This window comes from Eupeodes corollae, chromosome 2 (genome assembly GCF_945859685.1).
Source record: "Eupeodes corollae chromosome 2, idEupCoro1.1, whole genome shotgun sequence".
NCBI classification, from domain to species: Eukaryota; Metazoa; Arthropoda; class Insecta; order Diptera; family Syrphidae; genus Eupeodes; species Eupeodes corollae.
In genome coordinates this window covers 132,651,905-132,679,464 of record NC_079148.1, presented here as the reverse complement: position 1 = coordinate 132,679,464, position 27,560 = coordinate 132,651,905, and the positions used below count along the sequence as shown (strand labels likewise).

The 27,560-nt window shown below is 33.8% G+C and overlaps 2 protein-coding genes across 2 annotated transcripts; one reads left to right on the top strand and one right to left on the bottom strand.

Moving 5' to 3' along the window:
• Positions 1–10,615: 10,615 nt before the first annotated feature.
• On the bottom strand, positions 10,616–20,282 carry LOC129945654 (translocation protein SEC63 homolog). The gene is made up of 7 exons (XM_056055497.1): positions 19,906–20,282; positions 19,006–19,715; positions 18,705–18,933; positions 18,347–18,637; positions 18,158–18,284; positions 11,291–11,934; positions 10,616–11,207 (listed from the first exon to the last, which is right to left on the bottom strand). Exons 1-7 carry the CDS (start codon positions 20,027–20,029, stop codon positions 11,035–11,037), a joined length of 2,298 nt encoding a protein of 765 aa, XP_055911472.1. The 5' UTR covers positions 20,030–20,282; the 3' UTR covers positions 10,616–11,034.
• A 1,060-nt stretch (positions 20,283–21,342) lies between these two features.
• LOC129945433 (proteasome subunit beta type-4) lies at positions 21,343–22,447 on the top strand. The gene is made up of 3 exons (XM_056055189.1): positions 21,343–21,598; positions 21,663–22,161; positions 22,223–22,447. Exons 1-3 carry the CDS (start codon positions 21,456–21,458, stop codon positions 22,373–22,375), a joined length of 795 nt encoding a protein of 264 aa, XP_055911164.1. The 5' UTR covers positions 21,343–21,455; the 3' UTR covers positions 22,376–22,447.
• The last annotated feature ends 5,113 nt before the right edge of the window (positions 22,448–27,560 follow it).

The window sequence follows — 27,560 nt, the reverse complement described above, 5'->3', positions numbered from 1 at the left end:
TATTTGGCCTTTTTTAAACGCTTTAAAAATAATTATGTACTTTTATTTTATGTAGATTCGTTTTTTTTATCAAAAATATTTTTTCAATAAGATTAAAGCAAATTAAGGAATTTAAAAAAAAAATACAAAAATAATAAAACAATAGCTGAATAAAAATGTTACCGATAAACATGCATAAGTGTTATTTTATTTTCTATGACTCAATCAGTCTTTCAAAAAAAAAACTTTTATTATATAAACGATTATCAGAATTTGGCAAAACATTTAGTTATTTTAGATAATTTTTTCGATAGGCTATATGAATTAAGATACGAATTGATAGTTTAAAAGTGCATTTAAGGTATGTTTAAAAGCTAATTACCTAGTCGAGCCATAAGTTCTGTTACACGATTTCAAGAACGCATTGCTTATAACTTCCACTAGGAATAGTACCCTTAACTATTTTTTCTAAACACGTCACCTTTTGATCGGAAATCATGGACTGGGGCGTTAAAGAAAATCGAGTCGCGATAATCGCATTACATAAGTGTGAAAAAAATCAAATCAAATTTTCGAACTTTTTAAACCACTTGGTTTATCGCGAATGTTTGTGTATCGTTCTATAAAACATTTTGATGAACTTTCAAAAGTAGAGGACAGAGCAAGAAGTTCTCGTCCACGCGTTGCTCGAACGAGCGCAAAAGTAAAAGCTGTGCTTGGACGAGTTCGTAGGAATCCTCTCTGGAAGCAGAAGATCATGTCCAGAGAATTGGATATATCCGCCAGATCCATGTCAAGCTATATCTAGCCTATCGTCGAGCAACAGGATATATGCGACGTCAACCAAAGAAGCCAAAAAAGTTGTTTCAAGGGTTCAGCGCGGACACCACCCCGCTTCAGCAATGGTTTGGTGGGGGGTTTCTCATAAAAGTGTCACATCACTGCACTTTTGTGAAAAAGGCTTGAAAACCGATACAAAAGTGTATCAGTAGAATGTTCTCGAGGGTATTGTTAAGAGATTACCAAATTCTCTCTTCAAGAGTGGCTTAAAACAAATATTCCCGATTTTATTGCAGCTGTAGATTGGCCATCGGGGAGTCCAGATTTACAGTTGGATTACAGTTTGTGGTCCGAACTTAAGAACATGGCCTCTAAGACTCCCCACCGACATTTGAGTAGCCTAAAAGCTGCTTTGTTAACAGCAGCGTTATCGATACCCATCGACACAGTGCGTGCTGCTATAGACCAATGGCCAAATCGTCTAAAAGCCTTCATTAAGGCTAAAGCGGCCATTTTGAGTAAAACTTTTTTTTTCTTAAAACTAATATTATGAACTAATTAAAAAAAAAATTGATGATATAAAATATACTAGATTTTTTTTATTGCGCTTTTAAAATGTACAGAACGTATGGCTGGACTAGGTAGCAAAAATAAATAAGTACATATTATATTTTAATGAATTTGATTTAAATTCAAAATAAAGAGGAAAACTGAATGGAAACAAAAAAATTGATACAGAGTGTAAATATAAATGTTTTCCTTAATTTATTGAGTTTGTACAAGTTACACATTGCAATAAAGGGAAGAAAAGTAAAGCTTTAATTAGTTTTGACAAAGGTTAGCATCAACAAGTCCCCTGATATCATTTAGCAGGGAGTTTCATAGGCGCACTGCGTTGACAAAAAACTTTCGTTTTGGTACTCGACAGGTATAAGGTACAGTTGTGTTCAAAAAAATAGGAGTGCCTGTTCTATTTAGATTAAATCGTGACTCTAAAGTTGTATAATTTTTTTAAATTTATTTTTTCTTTTGTACAAAATAAGTAATCCAGTCTTTAATTATTATGCTTAAAGATTTCTTTGTTTAAAACAAATAAGGTAGTAAAAACATGAATTTTATCAAAATAAAGCCAAAACGAATTGTTCAAAATAATAGGAGTAAACAAAATAAAGTATAAAAAACTAAAAAAAAATATTCAATATTAAGATTTTTTGTCAGTATTTTGTGGAAAATCCTTTGGTTTTTTATAATTGCTGCACATTTGCGTGGCATTGAGTTCATAAGGGCCGGACAACTCTCAACTGGAATTTAGTTCCATGTTTCCTCGACTGCGTCCCACAACTGTCTCGAATTCAAGGGTCTTCGTCGAGAAACACCCTTTTTCATATCCGCCCATAAATTTTCTATATGATTGAGGTCAGGCGACTGAGCTGGCCAGTTCATGACCTCAACCCCATTGACCCGAAACCATTCCTTGGCAGACTTACTGGTGTGTTTCGGGTCGTTGTCTTGTTGAAATACCCATTTAGCCGGCATATTCCAACTCGCATAAGGCAGCATCACACTGGACATTATATCCACATAAACGCGCTGGTCCATCGTGCCAATGATTTGATGTATGGGGCCGACACCAGCATATGAGAAACTGCCCCATACCATCACTTTAGTAGCGCCATGCTTTACCGTTTTAATGGTGTACCGAGGCTTAAACTCGGAATTTTCTGGACGTCGGACGTATTGCCTAGAGCCACTTCCACCGAATAAAACAATTTTGGTCTCGTCAGTCCACAAAATGTTTCGCCATTTCTCTGCAGGCCAATTAGTATGGCTTCTTGCAAATTTCAAACGAGCGGCTACATGTTTTTTCGTAAGCATCGGCACTTTTCGTGGACTGCGAGCGGAAAGATTGTGTTCCAACAATCGCCTTCTTATTGTTACGCTAATTACTGCCAGTCCTAGATCTTCCTGGATCATCTTAGAGGACGCAAAAGGATCCTTTCGGCTGTAGCGAACAATACGACGATCGTCATTTTCACTCGTTTCTCGTTTCCGTCCCCGGGTTTCGACTTTTTTTTTCATATTTTACAGCATTGGCGATCATTTGGTCAGAGCACCCCAACATCAACTTTATATCCTTATAAGTTTTTCCTTCATTTCGTAACTTTTTTATGATTTCCCGTTTTTCGTCGGTGCAGTGCTTTACTCGGCCCACTAAATAACCAAACTTGTTTATATATTTGATATTCCAACTATTTAATATTCCTATTTTAATTTAGTTACTTACTGTTTATTTTTTTTAAGTTTTTGATTTTTTTTACGTACAATATAACTCACACTCCTATTATTTTGAATAGCCTGATTGAGAGTAAAGATCATTTGATCTCTGGTTACAAATGTAAACGGTTATGAATTGCAAACCAGTTCATTGTTTTATCATCTTTAATGTCCCGTTATACTTAACGGTAGAGAAATGGGCTGATTACCCGTATACACATGGTAAAAAAAACACTTGAGCAAATTTTGTAAAAGCACTCCTATTATTTTGAACACAGCTGTATGTCGATTTATGGTAGATTTGTCTATTCTGTTTGACTCGGGAAGTTGAAGTGGAGAAAACAGGTACTTTAGTTGTTTTGTCTGCATGTTGTAGAGATTGGAAACGTAGACAAAGATGTGGTCATATATTTTCCATAAATCTCATATTGCTGTTAAAGACGAATGTAAGTTTTCGTTTACTCTCCAAATAGTAGTTACATTACATTCCACAATGAAACACAAAAATAGGAAAAATCATAGTTTTCGACAACATTATTCGAGTTCTTATAGGAGTACGGAGTTGGGATTCCTGAAGGATACGAAAGGTTCCGTGCACTTAACCAAAAATTGAATTTATATGATTTTATTAAGTTGAGGAGGACCTATTGAAGATCACTCCGAAAATGTTGGTAATTTCTACAAAATCAGAAGCAGTGTTGTTCAGAACGAAGCGTGGAAAATTTGCCAGATCAAATGTCCTTTAAAAAATAACTGAACACACAGTCTGAAGAATTTGAAAACAGGACATTTTGCTGGGATCAATTATGGATGATATAGGTGCTTTGCAATTTTCAATAAATTATAGCGGACTCAAATACAATTGGACATTACCAGCGTTTAGATCTACAAAGATGTATTTAAGCATGGATGGTAATTTATTAATGTAGAAAGAGAATTGAATTTGTCCAAAATAGATCTTTGAAAAATACCCTTTAAAACTGAAATAAGACTACGATTCATACAGCCTGGTTTCGTTCAAAATTGTTGTACTGGTTTGCGAATGAGAATTGAGTTGTTAATTGTGTCGAAGGCTAATCCAGCAAAACCAAGAAATTTTAATTATGTACATATTATAAGGGCTTTAATACAGCCAAGTACAGTGAGTGCCATTAATATTCGTTTTTTTTTGTTTCTTTCCATTAAAACACTTTACTTTTCACTTTAAATTTAAAAAAGTTTTTCTTTAAAATATTTTGTATTTGATAATTTCAACATATGTACATATATATTTTTTTTTAATAAAATAGCAAATTAACAAAATAAAATAAATTAAGAATACGACACTCAAAAAAAAAACACTTCATTAATATTCGTTTCTTTTACATACTTACATATATTAATTTTTTAATTAATTTTTCTTACCATGGATTTTAATATTTTGGTTACCCTTGATTGGATAATACTCCGTTCAGTCGCTTGGGCATATTTTTTTATAATTGTTTGAAGGTATTCAATGTCTACTTTGCTTCATTCTTCTTGAAGCCGTTGCTTTAGTGCACTTATTGAAGAGACAGAGTTTTCACGAACTCGGCGGCCCAATTCATCCCACAAATTCTCGATTTGGTTAAGGTCTGGAAATTGTGGAAGTGTTTGGATAACTTTTGGAAAGTTATACAGAAGCATTCTGTCCTTGTCCTGGTAAAATTTGAAATTCCTTAAAATGCCCATTTTCTCAGAATTTTGCTAAAATTTTCTTTAAGGATCCTCAAATAGTATTACTTTTTCAATATACCGTCGATGAATACTAAACTTCCTACGCCTCTTGCCGAAATGCACCCCCAAACCACGATGTGCCCGCCTCCATGCTTTACTGTTTGCTTTGTGTTCCTGCTTTTAAGCTCTTCATTTGGCTTGCGCCACACCATAATTCTTCCATCCGATCCAAAGAGGTTGTACCTACTCTCGTCAGCAAATATTACATCATCCCACCAAGTTGCATCCTTATTTTTGTGTTACCTCGCAAATTTGACCCTAATGTGCCTGTTGCGCATATTGATAATTGGCTTTTTTCAGGCAACAAGACCATTGTCTTTATGGTTTAGCGTACCGTTGATGCAGATATTTTCTTTCTGCATTCCATTAACACTTCTTGCACAATTTTTGGTGCTCTTTTATGACTCCGTACAATATCATCGATAGTGTTTGGCTCCATGTCTAAAAACTAAAATATCAGCAATTTTATTATGATGAAAAATAACAAGGTTTCTTTTTTCAAGGCTTGCATTTTTTCCTTTGCGCCCTATGATTAAATTTTTAAATAAAACCAAACGAACTTACACTAAATCGTTTTTAAAATATATGTAAACGTCTAGTCAAAATTTTATTTTAACGGTACTCTTGAATAGACAAACTGTGTTAATCGGAGCAAATGTCAAACTCAGCAAAGAAAAAAAAAAAACGAATATTAATGAAGCTCTTACATGTGTCCTTTTTGGCGTTATTCATCGTATATCTTAATGCAGTTAAGTTTTTTTTAATGAAATATTTAGGGAATAATATTATAATTTATAAAATAACCAAATAATAAACCTAAATTCAAATTTTACTACGAAAAAAACACCAAAAATATGTTTAAGAATAAAAACCGAATATTAACTGTATGTTGTGAACGAAAACCAGATTGAAAAGCTGTAAGCATATTATTTGATCTAAAGATTAATTTGCCTTTGTATAATTCTTACAAAGAACTTAGAGAGAAATGGCAGGATGCAAATTTTGTTTGCGACTGGAACAATTTTGGCTTGCTTCCAAGTCTTTGGAAATATGACAGTTACAAAAATAGAGTTTAAAATGAATGTTAGTCAAAATAAGTGGAAGTATGGCTTTTGCAAAAATACGATGTATTTATGTAAATCAAAAGAACTAACCAACCTCTGTTGATTTTAAATTTTAAATACCTAAATAAATTTTACCCAAATAAAAGAAGCAAAGTTCCCTTGAAACCCAATTCCCGATATAAATAAAATCAAAGGGATGCTTTCCAAATATAATTTACGATTCCAAGCTTTGAAGTTTTTGTGAATATTTAAAGTAATTGAGCAATATTTTTTCTCATGTTCAAAAACTTTACATTTTTTAAAGTTCAAAACCTGTAACTTTTGAAAGTCGGGACTTTTCATGCAAATTTTGTTTTCCTCGGAATATTCCCTTCCATGCAAAATTGTCTGGTATCGTGCATTTCTCTCCAAATTTCCCTGAATTATTTTTTAAAGACAGCAATTATTTCAAAGAATAGTACTTGTGGCGAGATTGTTTGTGCATAGGTCATATTAGAAGGCTGAGTTCGATCACTTTAGCCCTTCGATATCGGCTTGAATGAATGAATTAGGTTCAACTTATGTAAACTGCGACCTAAAGATCTATTGTTTCCCATTCTAAAAGTGGATGAAGCCCTCAAGTTACAAGTAGATTCCATCCATTCCTGACATAAATCGCACACGGGCTGGCTAAGAGCTGTAAGGAAGCTTCTATCAACCAAGCATCAATTATATTTTCAATGTTTTAAGGAGGAAACATTTCTTTTCGTGTCAAACGTTTGATTTTATCGGTGATTTTTTTATTTAGTTTTTACCATGATGGCATCGAAGAGCAGGTACCAGTAAATGGAGAAAGCCCCATTTTCCATGAGTAAAACAAATCAATTTATTTTTGATCTGGATCTGCCAAAACATTGCTTTCCATCGGGCACAATTAATTGATTTATTTTTTATTTAAGATCAAATCTGCAGATCTGGGGTAGAATCGGCTAAGCTGGTAGTTGACTATCATTTTTTGATAGTTAAATTAACTATCATTTTCATTTCATCTGTGTAGGATGATTAAAATCAATTCGATTGAACAATTTCAGATTCAAATTGTCAAAGTTAATTGTTTGCTTGGTGAAATTTTAAATTGATTCTTATAAAATATCTAAATAAAAGTTTCAAATTGGATGATTTTTAATAAAATATTTACTTTTCTTGCTTTTTTCGAATGTCGTAAGCTTTGTCGGTCACAGGGATGTGTTTTTTTTTAAAGAAACACAGTGAACTAAGTCCTTTGTGTAAGTCTGGTAACAAGCTCTATTCGGAATAAACATATTTGTTTGAAAACGACTATCACATTTTTTTGAACAAGCTTTTTAGGTATCAATTTGACTATCACCTTACATAGATCGAATTTGATTAATTCGACTGTCTTACTTACTTACTTAAGGTGGCGCTACAGTCATGTGTGAACTAGGGCCTCACACAACAAACTTCTCCATCTAGCTCGGTCACCTTCCACTTGTGCGCTCCACCTGATTCGCGGTCTTCCTCTACTGCGCTGTCCTGTGGGTGCGGATTCGAAGAATTTCCGGGCCGGAGCATTGGTTTCCATGCGCTCTACTTGACCCAGCCATCTTAGTCGTTGGACTTTTACTCTTCTGGCTAAGTCTACGTCGCTGTACAGCCCGTACAGCTCGTCGTTCCATCTTCTCCTCCACTCCCCTTCGATGCATATGGGACCGTAGATCACACGAAGAACTTTTCTCTCGAAGCGACCCAAGGTGCTTTCATCCGCTTTTGTCATGGTCCATGCTTCTGCACCGTATAGCAGGACGGGGATGATAAGGGTTTTATATAGCAACACTTTGGTCCCTCGAGAGAGGACATTACTACTCAATTGCTTTCTTAGTCCAAAGAAACAGCGGTTAGCAAGAGTTATTCTGCGTTTGATCTCAGCGCTGGTGTTGTTTTCTGCGTTTACAGCGGAGCTTAGGTAGACGAAGTCCTTGACTACCTCAAAGTTACGTTTGTCGATTGTGACGTTTTGACCAAGACGTCGGTGTTGTATGGCCTTTCTTGACGACAGCATGTACTTTGTTTTGCCTTCATTAACCGTTAAACCCATTTTTGCCGCCTCTGCCTCAATACTCACAAAAGCCCCATTGATATCACGCTGAGTCCTTCCGATTATGTCAATGTCATCAGCATATGCCAGTAATTAGACAGACTATTGAAAGATAGTGCCTCTAGTATTGACGTGTGAGCTCTGCAATATTCTTTCATGCACGATGTTAAAAAAATCACTTGACAGCGCATCACCTTGTCTAAAACCTTTATTGACATCGAAAGTATCTGTTAAGTTGTTTCCAACCTTTATGGAGCAGCGTGAATTCTCCATGGTCATCATGCACAAACGGACTAGTTTGGCAGAAATGCCAAAACCAGACATGGCTCTATACAGCTCGTCCCTGTATATGCTGTCATATGCGGCCTTGAAATCGATGAAAAGATGGTGAGTGTCGATTTGGTGTTCTTGGGTTTTTTCCAGGATCTGTCGTAATGTGAATATTTGATCAAATGTGGACTTTCCTGGTCTAAAACCACACTGATAAGGACCTATCAGGTTGTTGACGATGGGCTTTAGACGTTCACATATTACGGCAGAGAAGATATTATAGGCGATGTTAAGTAGACTGATTCCTCTATAGTTGGTGCAGTTTAGAGGGTCTCCTTTTTGAAGGATCGGGCAAACAATACTTAGGTTCCATTCTTCCGACCATATTTTACAGATAAGTTGGTGCATGCTCCTAACCAAACTATCTCCAGCTGCTTAAAAGAGCTCGGCATTCAAGCCATCCGCTCCAGCGGCTTTATTAGACTTCAAAATCTATGAGCCTGAATCCATTGTCGGAAGTGTTGTCGTCCAGGCTGTTCTTATCGATTATTCCAGCAAACATGTTCCAGCTCAAGACTTCTTGCCTTAGTCTGGCTCCAATGACGAAGCCGCATCCAAATAAGCGCTGTTGGTTTTCGTGGTAGCAGTCACCATAGTAAATATCGCAGTTTTCATCCTCTTTTTTTTTTCGACTGTGATTTATCAAAAATCACCTTACCCGATCCCACTCCTCGTTTTTTCGGCAAATGTACCCCTCTTTGCACCAATACTAATACAATCTTTTTTTAAAATGTTTAGCTGGGAATTTGACAACTCTACTGCACTAATTAAATCGTACATAAAGTTACACTAATACAAGGACAAAAAGGAAAACAATTGCAATCGCATTCCATGCAGAAGGAACACATGGAGTAGGTAAATCTGAATTTACCCATGGAAAACCCCATAACAATATTTTTCACCAATCGTGGGTGATAAGACTCTTACAGCCCTATTTTGTTATCAACTGTCAATTATTTGATAACTGGTATTATGAGCACCAAATGATAATTTTTCACCCATTGTGAATACTAATCAATATACGATTGTGAATAGGTTTTGTTTGGTGTTTCACGTTTGTCATTTGTGTTGAGTTCTAGTGTTTTGGTCTATAAATAATTTCGGCGCAATAATGTAAGTTGTTTTCATTAAATAAATTTCTTTCATAAATCTCTGAGCGCTCAGTTTATAGTACATGCCTATTTATCAAGGAAGAATTTGTAGCTGATAGAATATTTGATGAGTATCAATAAGTTTGATAGCCCTAATACCGAGTTTATCAATAAAGCTATTCACAAGAGATCTTTTAATTCACTATTTAATAAAAATATTGATAATTGATCACCATAATACCGATTCATTAATTTTGTTGATAATTATCAACTATCGTGTTGATATTTGATAATCATAATAGGGCTGTTAGTTATTAAACAAGTGAGATAGTATGCACCTTTAACTCGGTTGACGTTGACAAAGTGTCAACGAGAAGAGAATAGCAAAGGATACATTGAAGGTTCCATTTCAATTGAAGATTAACTTTCGCTTTAAAGTATTATTCACATGAGCACGACCAACGACCAACGAATGAACGAATATTCGTCGATTTTGACATTTCTTTCACATGAGAGTTTTTAATTCGTCGCGAATGAAGTTTAACAAGAGCCACAGCCAAACACCATTAACCACTGAAACAAAAACAAGAATGATTTTTTTTAGGTTAAGTACGCGCGATTATTTTATTCGTTGCAAGTGTGGATAATGTGGAACGCGAATAAAGTTTGATAGTTCGTATCAACTATAATTTTTTTCGCGACGAATAAATTTGTTGACTTAAATTTATTAATATACGATATTGAAAAGTAAAAGTATGTATCATAAATCAAATTGACACTAAATTGCTATCGTTTTGTTAAGAATTTGTGTGGAAATATGTCTTCAAACGTATAAAAACTCACATTTTATAATTCATTCGTCGTTCGTTGGTCGCGCTCATGTGAATGCTGCTTAATGTTTGTATTTAAATTTTTTCGTTAAAACGACAAGTACAGTGAGAATGATTGTAGTGTTATTCAAATGCACCCACTTAAAACTTTTAAAGCACTTACAAAAGCAGGAAATAAATTCCCTAAACAAAATTCGTGAAATTATATACATAGGCATAGGTTTATATGACTCTTGCATTTAAAGTTCTTTTTATGCTTGATGAAGAACAAACATTTAGCATATTTCCCAAATGAGCACGTACGGTCTCCTTTACATATTTTTTGAATACATTATTATGAATAGCACGTCGAACGCTTGCAAAATGAGGTTTCACGATTTTCAAACAATTTCTAGACAAGCAAAAAAAAAACATACATTCTTTTCCAACATTTATTACTTCTTTTTTATTACAAGGACCTATTTTTATTAAACAATGCTTTTTTGTTTGTTGAATTTTAAAAAAATCGCCTTCACTTTCTTATAATCTTGTATTCAAAACTTATGATTGTATATATCTGGATCAACAAAGAAAACTAATGTGAATCCATATTGTGTGTTTTTTGTTTTTTTTTTTTTTGGAATGGAATATACATATAAGAGACAATACGTTTTTTTTGTTAGTTTTTGTGTTTTTTTTTTATAAATATAATCCATATAATAAACTAAACGAACAGAATAATAATATCTTCAATGTTTAGAAACATTTTTTAATTCAAATCAGAATGCAAACAATGTGTGTGTGTTCTGTGATGATTTGAATTGGAAGAAAGTTAAAACAAAAAAAAAAGAAAATATTTATTCCTCATCATCAGATGTATCAGTCGTGAATTCACTTTCGTGCTCTTGTTCGTCCTTGTGCTCTGATTCGGATTCGCTGATGTCCCATTGGGGATGATCAGCCGGAGGTACTGGTGCTTTTTTCACATCCAATTTGAGTTCTTGTTGTTGATCCATACCGAGATATGAATCTATTAGAAAACAGTGTAGGGGAAAACAAAATAGGTTAGAAACTATGTCTATTTTTTTAACAAGGGCTATATGATAAAATTACCTGACCGCAAGCAAACGGTAAATGTGTAGACACCGGCCCATCGCGGAGCTGTGAATTTCAACTGAATTTCTTCTCTGTCTTTTAAGCTTGTCACATGATATGGTGCTGTAAGAAGCGTGCGTGACTTGCGGTCGCAGATATATGTCCACCAGTATTCCTGTTTTTCTTCTGGATACATGGGACAGTGTACAGTGTGCGAAATGCGTGATTTTCCTTCGAGTTTCTCTCGTTTGTTGAGTTTCTGTTGCAAACGGTCCCATTCTTCATCATCATCATCGTCAAGGGATGAATTTTTCTTCTCGTCATCATCACTAACCGATCCTGCAGGGGATTCTTTCTCGTCAATTTCGGAATCGTCTGATTCGTCTCCTGAATTATGCTTTGATTGATCTTGTTGGTTATCTGCAGCTGTTGTAGTTGTTGATGTCGGTTTTGGTGTTTTTTGTGCTTCACTTGATGATGGAGGTGGTGAAGATGTTGTTGTAGCTGCCTTGTTGGTTTTTGGTTTGTTAACACCTCCTTTTTTGCCACCTTTACCTTTGCCACCACGTTTTCCTTGCTTAGCCCATGTTTGCTTTTTAGGAGGTGCTGTGTTGTTAGCTGCAACACCTTCTTCGGGTGTGTCCTCTACGACTTCTTCTTCCCTGAAATAGACATTATTATTAAGTATGAAAAACTTATAGCGAAATTAACGTTCAAATAAATCATGTTTACCTTAACCATCATAAAAACAAAAATAAAACAATTCTAATAAATTTTGCAATAAATTTATGCCTACATCCTAAAATTCACCACTAGGTCAAGTACACGGGTTCCATTTCCGGGTCATACCTGAATTTCCGACAATCCTAGCTTTTAACGCTAGCTGTGTAAGGCATTCCATAAGTTAGCAAAAGGAAAGTTCAATCTTCGTCTTTTGGTTAACTTAAAGTCGAAATATAGCCAAAGCCGAAGACGGACCCTTTTCCCTTTGTTCATAATAATGGGATTTCGATGCAATTTCTCGCTAAGAGCAATTTTTACTTGCGACATACATACATATAGGACCTATGTATGTACAGCGTTGGCCAAAACTAAAGCAACAGTTTGCTTTAAAGAACGTCTTACGACGTTGAATTGATCATGAAATCATAATTTTTTTATTGTTTCCTATAGCCACTCTTGTTGTTAATTATTTTACTAAATCTGAAAGCAGTTAGCAACAATGCAAGAAAAAAAATAACAAAGAATTATCTCCAATTCGTTTTACCTAAAACTAAAGCAACTTTTTTGCTGCTCTTCTTTGAACTCGTCACATGACATCAGGAGATACAAAATACCGTTACTTTTAATCAATCTGGGCATTAGAAACGTAACAAAACCTAAATGCAATTTGTGGAGTAATAACCTGTGAAGTGATTAGTCTTTTTTTTTATTTTCATTGGCGCGAAATATCCAACAACCATTAAATTAAAATTAATTAACGATTATAGAAGTGGAATTAAAATATCGGAGCTTGCAAAAAAGTTTAACATTAATAAATCAGTGATATCTCGCTTAATAAAATCACTTAACAAGAATAACACCGTGATAACTATAAACAGAGGTGGTAGGCTAAGGGCAACGACGCTCAGAGAGGATAAACTGCTTGTCCGAGCAATAAAAAAAAACCCTTCTTATACTCCATAGAACTTAAAACAGATCTCTTATTGGAAGTGTGTGAAAGAACGATCCGCCGGAGAGCGGTGGATGGTGGTTTGAAATCGTTTAAATAGTGAAAAAATCTTTTATTTAAAAATAAGAAAGATTGAAATTTGCCAAAGAGCATTTAAACTATACAGTTTCCAAATGGAAAACAGTGTTATTTTCTGACGAATCCAAATTTAATTTTAAGGGTTCAGATGGTGTGCAACGTGTTCGTCGGCCAATTAACAGAGGACTAGATCCTTCGTTTACAAGAGGAACCGTGAAACGGGGAGAAGGATGCATCATGGTTTGGGGATGCTTCTCTGGACAGGGAGTATGGCCTATTCATAAAATAGATGGGATAATGGATCGATTTGTAAACAAAGACATTTTGGGAAGCATCATGCTCCCCTACGCAGAGGAGAATGTTCCTCTTGAATAGACTTTCCAGCACGACAACGATCCAAAACACACCGCCAAGGCTGTAAAGGTATGGTTTCGTCATCATAAAGTTGAGGTGACGGAATGGTCAGCACAGTCTCCGGATCTCAACCCCATAGAGAATCTATGGGAGATTGTAGATCGGAGAATTATTCGCGAAAGCTGTAAAACTCCAAATGACCTCTTTGCCCAAGTCAAAGAGGATTGGAAGAGTATCCCTAGCACTATTATCACGAATCTTATTGAGAGTATACCTAGAAGATGCAGAGCAGGGATGGAAAATAACGGTTTCTCCACAAAATATTGATTAGAAATCACGTTCTTAAGTAGATTATTTTATTTGTAAATAAAGTTGCTTTTGTTTTGGCCACACAGAAAAGACATTTTTTATTGTAATTTTTTAAGGATTAAAATATTTATTTTTTGTTTTTATAGTTTTGATTTTTAAAGTTCAAACTTTTTTGTAAACTATTAGCGAAATGAAATATATGCACCTTTATGCATTTAATTTACAAAGATTTTTTTTATTCAAAAAGTTGCTTTAGTTTTGGCCAACACTGTGCAAGTTTTGCATTCGTGCAAAATTTCGAACTCGAGATTTTAATCAAACATGATATTACGACGGTTGTTTTGTCTATCTGTCCACGGCGGTCCTAAAGCCTATACCATTGGGTCGAATAAGTTCAAACTTGGAAGTTAAGGTTTTCAGCAGATTCGCGTTAGGAATTTTTTTTCATTTTGTGGCCCCCATACAATTTTTTGGTCAAAAAACGAAAATTCGAATTTTCTCAAAAACAAACCGATAGATTTTTTTTTAATTTTCTCTAAATTTTATTTTTAACTTGGCTTCTTTTTATAAGAAAAACATATTTTTGTATTGCTCAGGAAAGGTACCGCTCATAGAACCGTTATTTTGTTTCAATACTTTTTTTGAACGAAAAAAAATTCTACATCTCAAAAACTGGTCAACATTTTTTTAGGAAATTCAAATGTCAACTGCATACCAAAAATATTTTTAGAACAAAATTGAAAAATTTTATATATAAAAAATTGATTAAAAAAAACCGCTCTAACGATTTTCAAAAAAAAAATTTGAAATCAAGTGTTTTTTTGATTTATAAAATGGCATTTCAATTTTTGAAGACCAACTTATTTTTCAAGTCAAATTTTGAATCTTAAAATATTTTTTTTAAAAATTATTTTAACTGTATTTCAAATGGAACCCCTATTTCCTTGAGGAAACATTTACTCCATTGTTCATTGAAAGTTCGCTTCGAATAGCACTGGAGGTCTTAAACGGATCCTTGGTAGATAACCAATAAATAATTATATCTTCATTAGTAGTTGTCTTTCTGGCCCGGGAGTTTTTGATTAACGTTTTCAATCAATCCAAACTTTTTGAAATAACGAAGGGCATTATAAACCAGCTTCCTGGAGCAGTCTAACAACTTAGATATGTCTGTTACCGTCCGTCCTTTTGACTTCATTTTCAAGATCAGACTACTTTTTTCTTTTGAGCACCATTTTCCTTTTGCCATGACTAATTAATTTTTTCTAATATAGATCATTAAAGGAATATTCAATTGCGTCAAATATTGTTATTTCTTTTTTTTTTTAAATACACTCTTTGATTGCAAAACGGGCTAAATGTATGTCCAGCTAAAAACAACGCAAATCACAAACAATCTTCATTACTTGCAAGTAATAAAGAATTGAAAGTAGAAAAATACTTGTGCTCTTTTCAATGTGCTAGATTCTTGTCCACCACGGTATATGTGATTTCTATAAGAATCCCTTTTTTAACCTATACCTATACATTGTATTACGTACAACCTCTACAGCTACTGCTTACGTGTCACTTCATAACTAAAATCCAATCCGCACAAGAAAGAGTTACTTAACCGGTAGATTTCAGGCAGTTTTTGCTAACAACACTCATATTAATGTAACCCTAGGTAAGGTATATGGAGGTCTTCGAGTGCTCTGGGCGTCTCATCACATAACGCCTTTGAAAACACGCTTAATATTGGCCAAAACGTTATTAGTACCAATTATGATTTTCTGTTGTGAGGTGTTTAGTAATTTTGACTTCGAACACAAGCGAAAACTCAAAGTTGCTTTCAACAGTATCACGCGTTACGTTTATGGTCTTAGGAGATATGACAACATCTCAAGTTTTTCTCTCTTTAAAGTAAGAACTTTAACCATGCTTCACAATATCATACAATCACATCAACCTGAATACTTATATAATAAAATACACTTTACGCGTTCTGAAAGATCATGCGACCTTATCCCAGTACGTTACTCATTCCTTGTATCTTAGCGCCAGTTTTATGTGCATTCTATTCGTTTGTGGAACTCCCTCCCTCGCTCTGTTAAAATTATAAGCAGTCCGACCATTTTTGGAAAAATGCTAAGAGAATTCTTCTCCTAGCTCTGTGCTTATTCGATTATGAAGATGATGTTGATGATGGTGATCGTTATGATGATCAATTTTGAATTTAAATTTTTTGATAATTTTGAATGTACATATATTACTTTCTTTTTTATATAACTTATACCTACATAATTGATTTTGTTTTGTTTATCTGTTTAATTCATACATAATATTTCCACCTTTTGAATTCAAAGCACAATTTTTGTAAAAATAGTATTATGATACTGAGATTTGCTCTAGCTTATAAGATATTGTATCCTGTATCCTACAGAGTATAATTATACAATAAATAAATGAAATGAAACAAGAAAGAGCCTGACAACACATGAATATCAATTTCTTGTACCTGTTCGTATATGCTTGTTTTTTTTTTTAAACTTTAACGAATAAATGAAACTGAACGTAATAACTCCATCTTTAAGCTAAAATCTTTTAGGAAAGAAGAGATGTGATTGGATTGTAGTAAGTACCTTCTATCCACCAATAACATTCCGCCATTATCATCGTACACATGTCTTTATCTACCTATCTGCATAAAGCTGAGCACGCCAATGAACTATTCCTTATTCGTTTTAGACACCTACCTAACTACACAACCAATAGGCGATCGCTTTATAATATGTTCTTCCTCTTTCTTATCTTCAGATAATTTAGTTTTCATCCTGGTTCTCCTAATATGAAATTAAAATAAAGCTATGTCTTGGGATGAATCGCGCCGTTTTTTTTTTGACAAGTCAAATGGCATTTATATCTTTAAAGACAAACTTATTTAACAGCTATATTTAAATCTTTTATAGGTACTTTTTTAAACAGACTAAAGTTCGAGCGACACAGTCGTGCATTTTATTACCTATAGCAACAGCCAGAACATGGATCTTATCGAAAACTGGGGTAACAATGTTTTTCACATTTCAAACCATAAAAGAGATAAATGTTTTTTTTTTGAGTAAAGTGTCTGTTTTATTATCGCTGCGTGTAGCTTATGTAAACAACAAAAAATATTTTCGTCGCATAAGGTCTTAATTATTTTCGTTAATTTTGTTTACTTTTTTATAATATAAACAACGACTGTTTTCATAACAAGAGTTAAAATAATAAAAATAAACTTATCAAATGACTCTGATTGAATTCAAAATACCACTAACAAAAGATATAAGAGAATTATCAACTTAAGTCAACAAAAGCAAATGTTTTTCCATACACGTTTTTTTTATTAAGAGTGCGGCGACTTAAAATAATAAATTCATTAAATCAGGCTTTAATAAAAATTAAATGGAGCACATCTTAAAGACGCAAATAAACAAAAATATGAAATAATGTTTACTGCGTATTGTTTTTCAATTCTGAAAACAGGTTTCAGGTGGTTTTTAATCTGAATTAAAAAGGAAAAAAATGGTTTTAAGAAAGAATGAGAAGAGCGGTTTAAACGGAATGGAATGTGTGTCAAAACTTTCGTCTTTAATTACAGATGAGGGGATATGCTCAGTGCAATGCAGAGCCACTAAAAGCTAACCATGCACATTCAACTATTGTTGTGTTGCAAGAACATACATTGTTGATCGGGTTGCCAAACACTGTCATAAACGCTACCAAACCACATTTACACGTAATTATCATTTTCAGACCAAATTAAAGAACCTATTTGGATACACATCAATTAACAATCGATGATTCAATTTCAACACTTAAGAATCAAATCATCTGTGAACCTTAAATAAAAAAGTTTATTCACGCGATTTTTAATGGAAACAAAATTAGCAATGCTTTAGTTGCATTCAATTAAATTATTCTAATTAAAACTTGGAATATTTAAATAATGTACATATAACGAATTTAGTTTTCAATCGAAAATAGCTCTACATTGATTTTCTTGGAATTCTATATTTACCGATTATTTTTAGCTTGGGATTTCCTCGTATCAACATACTGAGCATGTACTGACTCATTGTTATCAAATCTCGTATCTTATAAAGATTGAGTATAGACAAACAAAATCTATACAATAATTTTAATTGTATGTCGTCGAGTAGGTTTTTTTCTTGTTACTGTGTGTTTGCATTTTTTGAACCTTGACATTCGAACGAAGTAGTTTAATGAAAATGATAATAAATTAAATATTCTAATTAAATACTATGCTGAGAATCTAACAAACACCTCTATGAATAATTAAACATTTGTGGTATGAGTATGTGCTCGAAACTTGTGTTTGAAGACAGCATTGGCTTATCAATTAGACGTCGCTGTTATACTCAACTCTCAGTGGTTGTTTGCTTTGTTTAGAATTGTCATTATGTGGCAAATAATAATAATAAATTACTCACTTGATACTTTCTTTAGCTGGTGATTCGGTGTCTCCGAACAATACTTTCATATCTTTCCTTACAAGAGTTACTGTAACAGTGACAATAGCTCCAGCTGTTACCACATTTGTGTTTTCATCATCAATAACTGTTGACAAAATAAATCATCCTTATTCAAGGAAATATTTAAGAATAAAAACTAGAAATTACCTTCACAACGAATTGAAAAGTCAATTAGAGGCATTTTTCCAAGAACTCTCATTACATTATCATATTCAAAATCAGTCAAACTTCTCAACAGAACTCTACTCTCCTCGGGTTTGAGTTGAGCGAATTGCTGAAGATTCTTTAAATGCCGTTTCTTCATAATATAGTGCAAATTATCCTCTCCAATGTGTGGTAGTTGCATAAGTGGCGATTTAAATTCCCACAAAGCTTGAATAACCATCGGTGAGAGTTTCATGCAGTTTTCGATTGTCTCCAGTGTTGGAATTCGAGGTACTATAAATTATCACAGTGTTTTTTTTTAAGCCAAAGTTCATATAATAAAACAAAATGGAATACATACCTCGTCTAGCATATGCCAACATCACCAGTTGATGAACACAAGAAACCATTTCCTGAATGAGATAAGGACACTTCTTAACAATCAACTGTCGATCTTTTTCGAGAGTATCTGGATTCAGAGGCATGCGACTCAAGTGAGCGTGAATGATAGCTCGTGCCTTAATCGAATACAAACGACACAGCGGGTGTTCTTTGCATTTTTCATTCAAATTAGGCAATTGTCGAATTAGCTGGAGAAAAAAGTATACACAATTTGATTTACAAATCTCAAAAAAAAGATTGAAAATCTTTATTTTATTTACCGCTGGGACTTCATCGTTGTCGGAAAGTCGTTCCACCACTTGTTTGTTGTACTGTCGGTCAAACTCCAAACTCGCTCCCAATATCATAATGACTCTCTTCAGTAGCATATGTGGCGTCTTGTGAAAGAAGTAGAAGTACATCTGTGACGTATCCAACAGAACCTTGTCTCCAGAAAACCTTATCGAGCGATACCACCACATTCCGACCACGGAGGGTAATGCTACCATAAAAACTAGACCATACAAACCCAAAACCCACACAGAGTTCTCCTTCTCGACAATCCAGGAGGGCAAAGCAATACCAAATGACATGGCACCGGGACCATCTGGGTTACCATATTTCTCCCAGTTTTCTTTGGCCACGTCATCGGTGAGCGCTTGGTACGCTTTCGTTAGCATCATGAATTCCTTTTCGTTACCGGTCTCCTTGTCGGGATGGAGAATCAGAGAAAGCTTGCGATAGGCTTTCTTGATATCCGCCGCCGATGAGGTTGGTGGAATTTTGAGAATCTCAAATGGATCGAAACTGGCCATTTCGTAATCGAATTGTGACACCCTATAGGCGAGGAAAACCAACAGCGCCCAACCCAAGACCAGTGTCAACTTGACCAAGAACAATTTGAGCGCCTTATAGGGTTCAGCTGCTGCTAAAATTAGCTTTTTCGTTTGGCAATCCGGACATTGACATTCTTCTTTTGTCTTTCGTGGATCTGCAAGCAGAGAATTGTTTATTTTTAATTAATTCATTTTTTCATTTATGTTCTGCCAAGCGAAAAAGCACCCGCCCGTATAATTAATTGAGTTCTCTGCAGTATAAAGGTACTTTTTAACTTTGCTCGTGATTTCTTAAACTAAATTCCAAAGTTTGGTAGCTCCATTCATGGCTTGATGTGTACTTACCGACTTTCTTTTTGCGCGGCCAATAGTAAAGTGTTGTCGGTATTAGAATTAGGGCGAGGAATGATAAAAGGAAATAATAAAACGTTCCGCCGCTCTCATCGTATTGAAACTTTTGGCCTGCCATTATTTTACAAAACGATTATAAATAACAATAAGTTCTTAAAATAAATTAAAAAAAAGAAACAAATGCTAATGCTGCCACTTATTAGGTGAAATATTCTAATGTGTATAGTTTAATTTAATTGTTATAGTTTAATTGCGTTGAAAATTTAATTTGACTTCGTTGGATTTTCCTCATATCACCATCGTGTGAAGTAACAATTTTTTCTTGGGAAAACTCTGTTCTGTGGCTGTTTTGACACGTCTAGCAGAACGAAAAGATGTGGTGTTGAAGAAAGATAAAAAACGCGAATGTAGCGTCACCTGGAAGTGAATTTTTATTTTGATAGCCATTTTGTGTGCATCCACATGATGCGATGAGGTTAAGTTGAGCACTCACTGCAGTTAAATTTCTTCAAATCCAAAAATTGAAAAAAAATAAACGATATTTCATTGATTTGTAATAATGACCTGTCTTTTGAAGGTTGACCAAGGGTTTGAAAATTGTGAAGAATAAGAAAATAATATTAGTTTTTCCGGTAAAATCTCACAGTATTTTTGTTTTTTATCTATCATCTTCAGTTTTGACATTTTTTCAATCTGGTTGTCATTTATATGGGTTTTTCCAATGACAGGTTTCATTTTGATAGTAAAATATCTCATTTCAAAAAGGATATATGCTGTTTGTCCTCAGTAACTTCCTGAACCACATTTTACTCTTGGTCTTAAACTGGTTTTAGGGTATTTTCAAAACCTTAAATTTCACTTGCATATAAAACTATCATCGTGGGTTTTTACCCATCTAGTAGCTTTTGCAATTTGTTTGCTTAACTTTTGTATACAAAAACTTTTAACGCCATCTTGAGGCTATGGGTTACGTAAAACAAATCAACTCCATGATAATACCATAGGTTTTATATGCAAAAAGTGACGTCTAAGAAAAAAGAACAAGATATATTCGATAAATGTCTTGGCATTACGTGACTTAAGCGTATATCATGTCATTTTAGATAATGTAGTACTTTTTAAATGTCAAATAATGAAAAATTCCAAAGTGTCAAAAGAAATAAAATAGGCAAATACAAATAACCAAATGATACAAACATTGATTCACGATATTCAAACTAAACTCTTTTAAGGCAGCTTAATCGACATCTCCTCATTTTATTTCGCTTATCTATTTTGTATCTTTAATGATGAAATCGAGATAAAATGGTGAAATATCAAAATTAGCCTTAAAAAGTGTCTATCCATGTTGATGGTTGAATGTAACTCCGTACTTAAACAGTTTTTTCGGTTCCCATCTAATTCGCTTGTAATAGATTTAATTGTCAAAGTGACATTTCCCGGTTTTCGTTGTCATCGTGCACAACTTGCAAAAATTTGGCTTTGTTCAACATTTAAGTTTTATAAAATAAAATATAAAAATCAGAAATTAAATAAAAATAAACATGTTTTCAAACGATATTGCAAAACCGTTTTGGGCAAATGGACCAGCACCTGGCCAATTCTACAATTTTGTGGGAAATAACCTTTTTGCCAATGAAATTCAAAACTCCGGTCCAGCTGGTATATTCGGAACTCAGAGAACATCGTAAGTTTCTTTTTTCCTTGATTTACCCAAAAAAGGTCGGAATTGAAGAACATTACCATTCTAGGTCACCCATCACAACCGGAACATCAGTTGTGGGTATCAAATTTGATGAAGGTGTCATCATAGCCGCCGATAATCTAGTTTCATATGGATCTCTGGCTAGATTCCAAGATGTAGAGCGTGTTTTTAAGATAAACGAAAAAATCGCCATCGGAACAGGTGGAGACTTTGCTGATTTCCAAAGTCTGAAGAGAATTATCGATCAAAAGATGTGCGAAGATATCTGCTATAACGATACCATCGAAATGAAGCCCAAGTCAATGTATAACTGGTTGACTAGAGTGCTCTATAACAAGCGTAGTAAGTTCGATCCTTTGTGGTTGGATATGGTTGTTGGTGGAATGGAAGATGGTGTGCCATTTTTGGGTCATGTTGATTTGCGAGGACGTTCGTATGTGGACACAGTTGTTGCAACTGGATTCGGAAAGCATTTGGCTCTTCCAATTGTTCGAGAACGTATCTCAGACACCACTAAGTTAAACAGAGCCGATGCTGAACAATTGGTATGAATATTTATAAGCTTATGCATGGACATAAATTATTATAATATTTTATTAATTTTAGATGAAGAAATGTATGGAAGTTTTGTACTACCGTGATTGTCGAGCTTTGTCGAAGTATTCCATGGCAATTGTTACAAAAGAGGGTACAGAAATCCTTACATCGCAAAAGGTCAACGAAAACTGGCAATTGGCAACTATGGTTAAGGGATATTAAGAAATTCCATGTCTTATTTTAAATGTTCTTTATACGAAATAATAAATATAATTTTTTTTGGATTAAAGGAAATTACATTTTTTTACAAATTTTGTATGAAATCGAATTTTCTCTAATAGAATCAAAGGGGTGGCAGATTAAAGATTAAGAGAAAGAAATTGCTGAATGTTTCAATAATTGATCTTAAGAATAAGTAGAACAGTATTTCAAAAGTTTTAGCAAAACTAATGCATTTAGTTGCTTTACAGCTCGTAAAGAACAGGGTGTATAACTGAATAGTTAATTTAGGAAACATTTTGTTGGCAAAAATTAATATTTGGGATTTTCAGAGGGTACAATCCGTTAAATAAAATAAATAAGAGGAGGCGGAGAGTTCACAAAAGGCATGAAAACCCACGTACTGTTTTGACACAAGCACCTTTTATAAGCCTTAATACTGACACCTTGTTTTAAAGCGATTAACTAAATTATTCTTTCAAGACTCATATTTATTCCATTGTACTCTATACCGAAGTTCTTAAATATAAATCTTAAACTCCATTTAGTATTTTCGGATTATTTTTTTAACTTTATTTTGAAAACTCGAGTATTTTAACAATTCGGTTAAATTTGATAAATCATAATATAAATATGATAAATCAAAGATCTAACTCACATAAAGAACTAAAGTAGAGATCTAACGTTTTATAATATATACACTGCCGCTCATCTGAATAGGTTCACAAATATTTCCACCTCACTGTTGGCCTTTCTTCATATGTATTGCAATGACACATCTTTTTTATATATGTATGCATATGTAATGAAAGGGCACCATTGGCTACGTTCAATCTCAGACAGATAGGGTATCCGGATACCTTTTTGTTAGTGTTTTACGTGTGAAATAACAGCTCAGATGTCAAAAAAGGAATCCAAAGGTATTCAACAATTTCTGTGGTATGTAGGTATCTGAAAGACCAGCTGATTCAACACAAAGCAACTTCTGCTAATTCGGAAATGAGTTCGAAATTCTACCAAACTATATATGTATATCTAGGTATTGTCACTTTATAATAGTCCTCGTTTCTGTTAGGATAGTTTTCGGGTAAAGGCAAATCGTTTAAAACTGGAGATTTCGCAAGTAAGTTATTAATCGTATAGAATTCCAATTGAGCTAAGAGGAAATTTAACATAGATTACAGATTAAGGTTATCTCTTATTTATTAAATTTGTACGCACCCATCAATTCTTCATCTACCGACGAATCTGTTGAATTATCCATTAAATGCTTTATCTAACAACAATTTTCACTTCAAAGATTAAATCTTTCTCTACTTTGTGTGAACAGGTGAAAGTTGTTTTTATTTTTTGACAGCTATCCAAATCGTTCAACATTAAAAATGCACTTATCCAACACGATATTGAACGCAGCCATTATGTTCTTGTTTTGGAAGAACAAAAATTGTATTAAAGCTTACCGTTACTCTCCCACGGTAGTAAGACTAAATGTATTCATAAAAACAAGCATTTTTTTGGCTCATCTGAATAGGTTCAAAAGCAAAAATTGCAGTTGTCGTTGAGTTATGTACGTGTTAATTGTAACCGAAATTTAATCTGTCAATAAAGTTAGTGTGTTTTTCCTAATAACGGTGATAATGGGTCTCGTGCCCTGAGGGCTATAATTATTACTTTCATGAACTTCATCGTGGACATTCCAACATGATAATGCCCCTATCCATACAGCGAGGACAGTAAGGCAGTGTATTGACAGTCAAAATGTGGAGATGCTGGTGTGGCCCCAATACTCTCCTGACCTTAACATAATAGAGAATATGTGGGTACTTCTCTGGCGTAAAGTATACGAGTCAGGGAGGCAATTTGAAGACAAAAAGTCAATAATCGCAGCCATTAAAAAAGCCTGGTCAGAAATTTCGCTTCAATACCTTGAAAAATTGTGTTTAGTTCCATTCCACATCGAATTTACAAGACTATATAAAAAGAGGTGGCAACACTCATTATTAACTTCTGTTAAATAATCATACAATACAAAAGGGTAAAATAAATCCATTAAATTCGTTGAACCTATTCAGATGAGCAAAAAAAATGCTTGTTTTTATGAATACATTTAGTCTTTAGTAAGCACAACCAGCACATAATGATGTTTTTTCATTACATATATCAAAAAGATGTGTCATTGCAATACATATGTATGAAGAGAGGCCAACAGTGAGGTAAAAATATTTGTGAACCTATTCAGATGAGCGGCAGTGTATACACTTCAGAGATAACGAGAAGTATTAAAGCATATCTTCATTACAATAATTAATAACAGCTAAAAATCTGTTTAGGTAACATTTTATTTACTACTTGTTTGAAATAATGTAGGCTAGTGATCTTAAAAACGTATTATAAAAATTCGATATCAATTTCGGGCTTCGGCAGCGAATTGTTATTTTTAAATTAAATAACTAAAAACATTCAATACAAAATTTTAACATTATATGATTAGCAACACACACTCACTTACTTAAGGTGACGCTACAGACCTGTGTGAAATAGGGCCTCAACGAACAAACATCTTTATACAGCTAGGTCCAAAGCTAGATGTCTCCAATTTCGCGCTCCAAGTTGGGTGCATTGGAGCATTGGTTTCCATGCGCTCTACGTGACCCAGCCATCTTAGTCGTTGAGCCCGTTACAGCCCTTACAGCTCATCGTTCCATCTTCTCATCCACTCCCCTTCGATTCATACGGGACCGTTGATCACACGAAGAACTTTTCTCTCGAAACGACCCAAAGTGATTTCATCCGCTTTTGTAATAGTCCATGCTTCTGCACCGTATAGCAGGGCGGGGATGATGAGGGTTTTATATAGCTACAGTTATTCTTTGTTTGATACTTTTTAAAATATGTGAAAGAAAAAGCTTCAGAGATTAACCTTAAAAACACACTAAATGGAATATTATTTGTTCCCATCACTGTGCTAATTTAAAAATAGAAAAAATTGCTTAAATTCAATATTTTAAAAGTTATGTACATGAAAATATTTTAAAACACTAAAGAAGTAAAGAGTCATTAGGTGTCAATTTTTTATAGTTGATATAACTTTGAAATACTTGAAAAAATAATTTTTTTCAATCTTAGCATAAGAGTACATAGTGTTTCTTAACTTTCTATGAAACATTTAAGACAAAATATTAATAGCCTTATAGCATTTATTTTTGTATAGAAAATAAGTTGCTTAAAAAAACGTTAGTAGACATAAAAGACTTGTTCTCAAGTTATTTCCAAAAAAACTACAACACATTTGTTTAGTTTTAAAATGAAATATAGACTTGAGCCTTATTTCTTCAACATAGTACTTCATAAATGTCGTAATATGAAAGACAAAATACTTTTTAACTTCATCTCAATTATTACTTTGGATTTAAATCAAAATAAATAATCAAATAATTGAAAAAGTTAAAGTTATTTTTGGTCTGTTTTCAGTAAATTGATTTTTTTTTAAATTTTGCTTGTTAACTTTATTTCGATTTTAATTCATTTTAATTTAACATTTACAAATTATATGGTTATCGCAATGCCCGCAACGATTTGTTTGAATATCTTACATGATAGTTGCGAGACTAAGAAATAGAATTAAATATTAGACTATCAGTTTCAATAGAGGTGGTATAAACATTGTCAAAATTCTCTTATACAACCCTTGTTCCTCTAAACGTTAACATCCAAATCTGCATCTGCTTTTCACCAAAGCAAAAACGATTCATTTCAAATTCATATATTCGTATAAAGAAATAAGATTTGGGAAAATATTCAAACAAAGGTTTCGAAAAAATCGTATACCATTGGCTTTATAAATTTACTTGTTAAAAATCACGCAATGATAAACAACAACCTGTTACCTAAGAACCTGGAAATTAATTTTCTGATGCAAAATAAATGCTCTATTATTTCTTCAATATACTGTTGTGTTACATGAAATTATACAAATAAAGTTAGCTTACAATTAGTACTTTGTTGCATAACCATTGTTTTTTATGACTGCTTCGCATCTAAGTGGCATCAGGTCCACTAAAACCTGTCACCACTCGACTGGTATCGCGTTCCACGAATCGCGCACTGCATCCCACAATTCTTTCGAATACTTGGGTTTTGCTTTATGAACTGCGTTCTTAACATCAAACAAACACATTTTTGATGGGGTTAAGGTCGGGTAATTGAGCGGGCCACTTTATAACGGATAACTTCTTCTGTGCAAACCATGATTTCGAATTTTTGTAATTTTTTTGGGTCTTGTTGGTATACCCAAACCAAAGGCATTTTCTCTTCCCTGTAATATGAGGAGCAAGCCCATATCATAATTTTTGCTCCACCATGCCTCACTGTTTTTATAGTCTACCGTGGATTTGCTGCATTTTAGGGTCTTCTCTCATATTCTCGACGACCCTTGGACCTAAAAAAGGACGAATTTGCTTTCATCGCTCCACATTTCCTTTCGCCTAATCTCTATGCGCTTTAACAAACTGCATTCTCTTTGCCACATGCCTTTTCGTCAAGAATGGTACCTTGAGTGGACTTCGGTCTGGTAACTTCGCTTATAAAAGACGTTTTCTTATTGTGACAGAGTTAACAGACAATTGAAGTCCATTTCTTATTTTCCTATAGCCTACAGTTCTTTCAGTAGCCATCCTTTTTGGGCCTCCCGTTTTCGGTTTATTTTGCCATTTTGAGGCGTTACTGACAATTTTTGCTGAGCAGCCTTGGATGCCTTGAATATTTTGGTAGGTTTTTCCCTCCAAACGCAGGTTTTAATAAGTTTTCGAATTTCTTTGGTGCACTGTCTAGCCCGTCCCATTGTTTATTTTTGAGCTAATATTTATTATTTTTTATATGCTAGTATGTTACAAATACTTAAAACTTTATTCACTTAACGAAAAATAAAAAAAATTGAATTTTAACACTTTTTAACTATAAAATCAAAAACACTGCTATTTTTATGAACACTCTATATCCAGAGAGTTTGAAATAATGGGTGTTCAGCGGGAAAAGTAGAGTATAACTTCAAGCTAAAAGTCTCTAATATGAAAACTAAAGACCGATGCAAGTAACATAACAATTTTTTTTTAAGAATTTCCGTTCTTAAAATAATTGACAATCTAATAAAATGTGACCAGCACTGCTATTTTTATGAACACAACTGTAG

Coding starts and splice junctions, on each gene's coding strand:
- LOC129945654 (XM_056055497.1), bottom strand. CDS start 20,029: ATGGCAGGCCAAAAGTTTCAATACGATGAGAGCGGCGGAACGTTTTAT. Junction 18,638..18,704: donor GTTGGCATATGCTAGACGAG/GTATGTATTCCA, acceptor GATAATTTATAG/TACCTCGAATTCCAACACTG. Junction 18,285..18,346: donor CTTTTCAATTCGTTGTGAAG/GTAATTTCTAGT, acceptor TTTTGTCAACAG/TTATTGATGATGAAAACACA.
- LOC129945433 (XM_056055189.1), top strand. CDS start 21,456: ATGTTTTCAAACGATATTGCAAAACCGTTTTGGGCAAATGGACCAGCA. Junction 21,599..21,662: donor TTCGGAACTCAGAGAACATC/GTAAGTTTCTTT, acceptor TTACCATTCTAG/GTCACCCATCACAACCGGAA. Junction 22,162..22,222: donor GAGCCGATGCTGAACAATTG/GTATGAATATTT, acceptor TATTAATTTTAG/ATGAAGAAATGTATGGAAGT.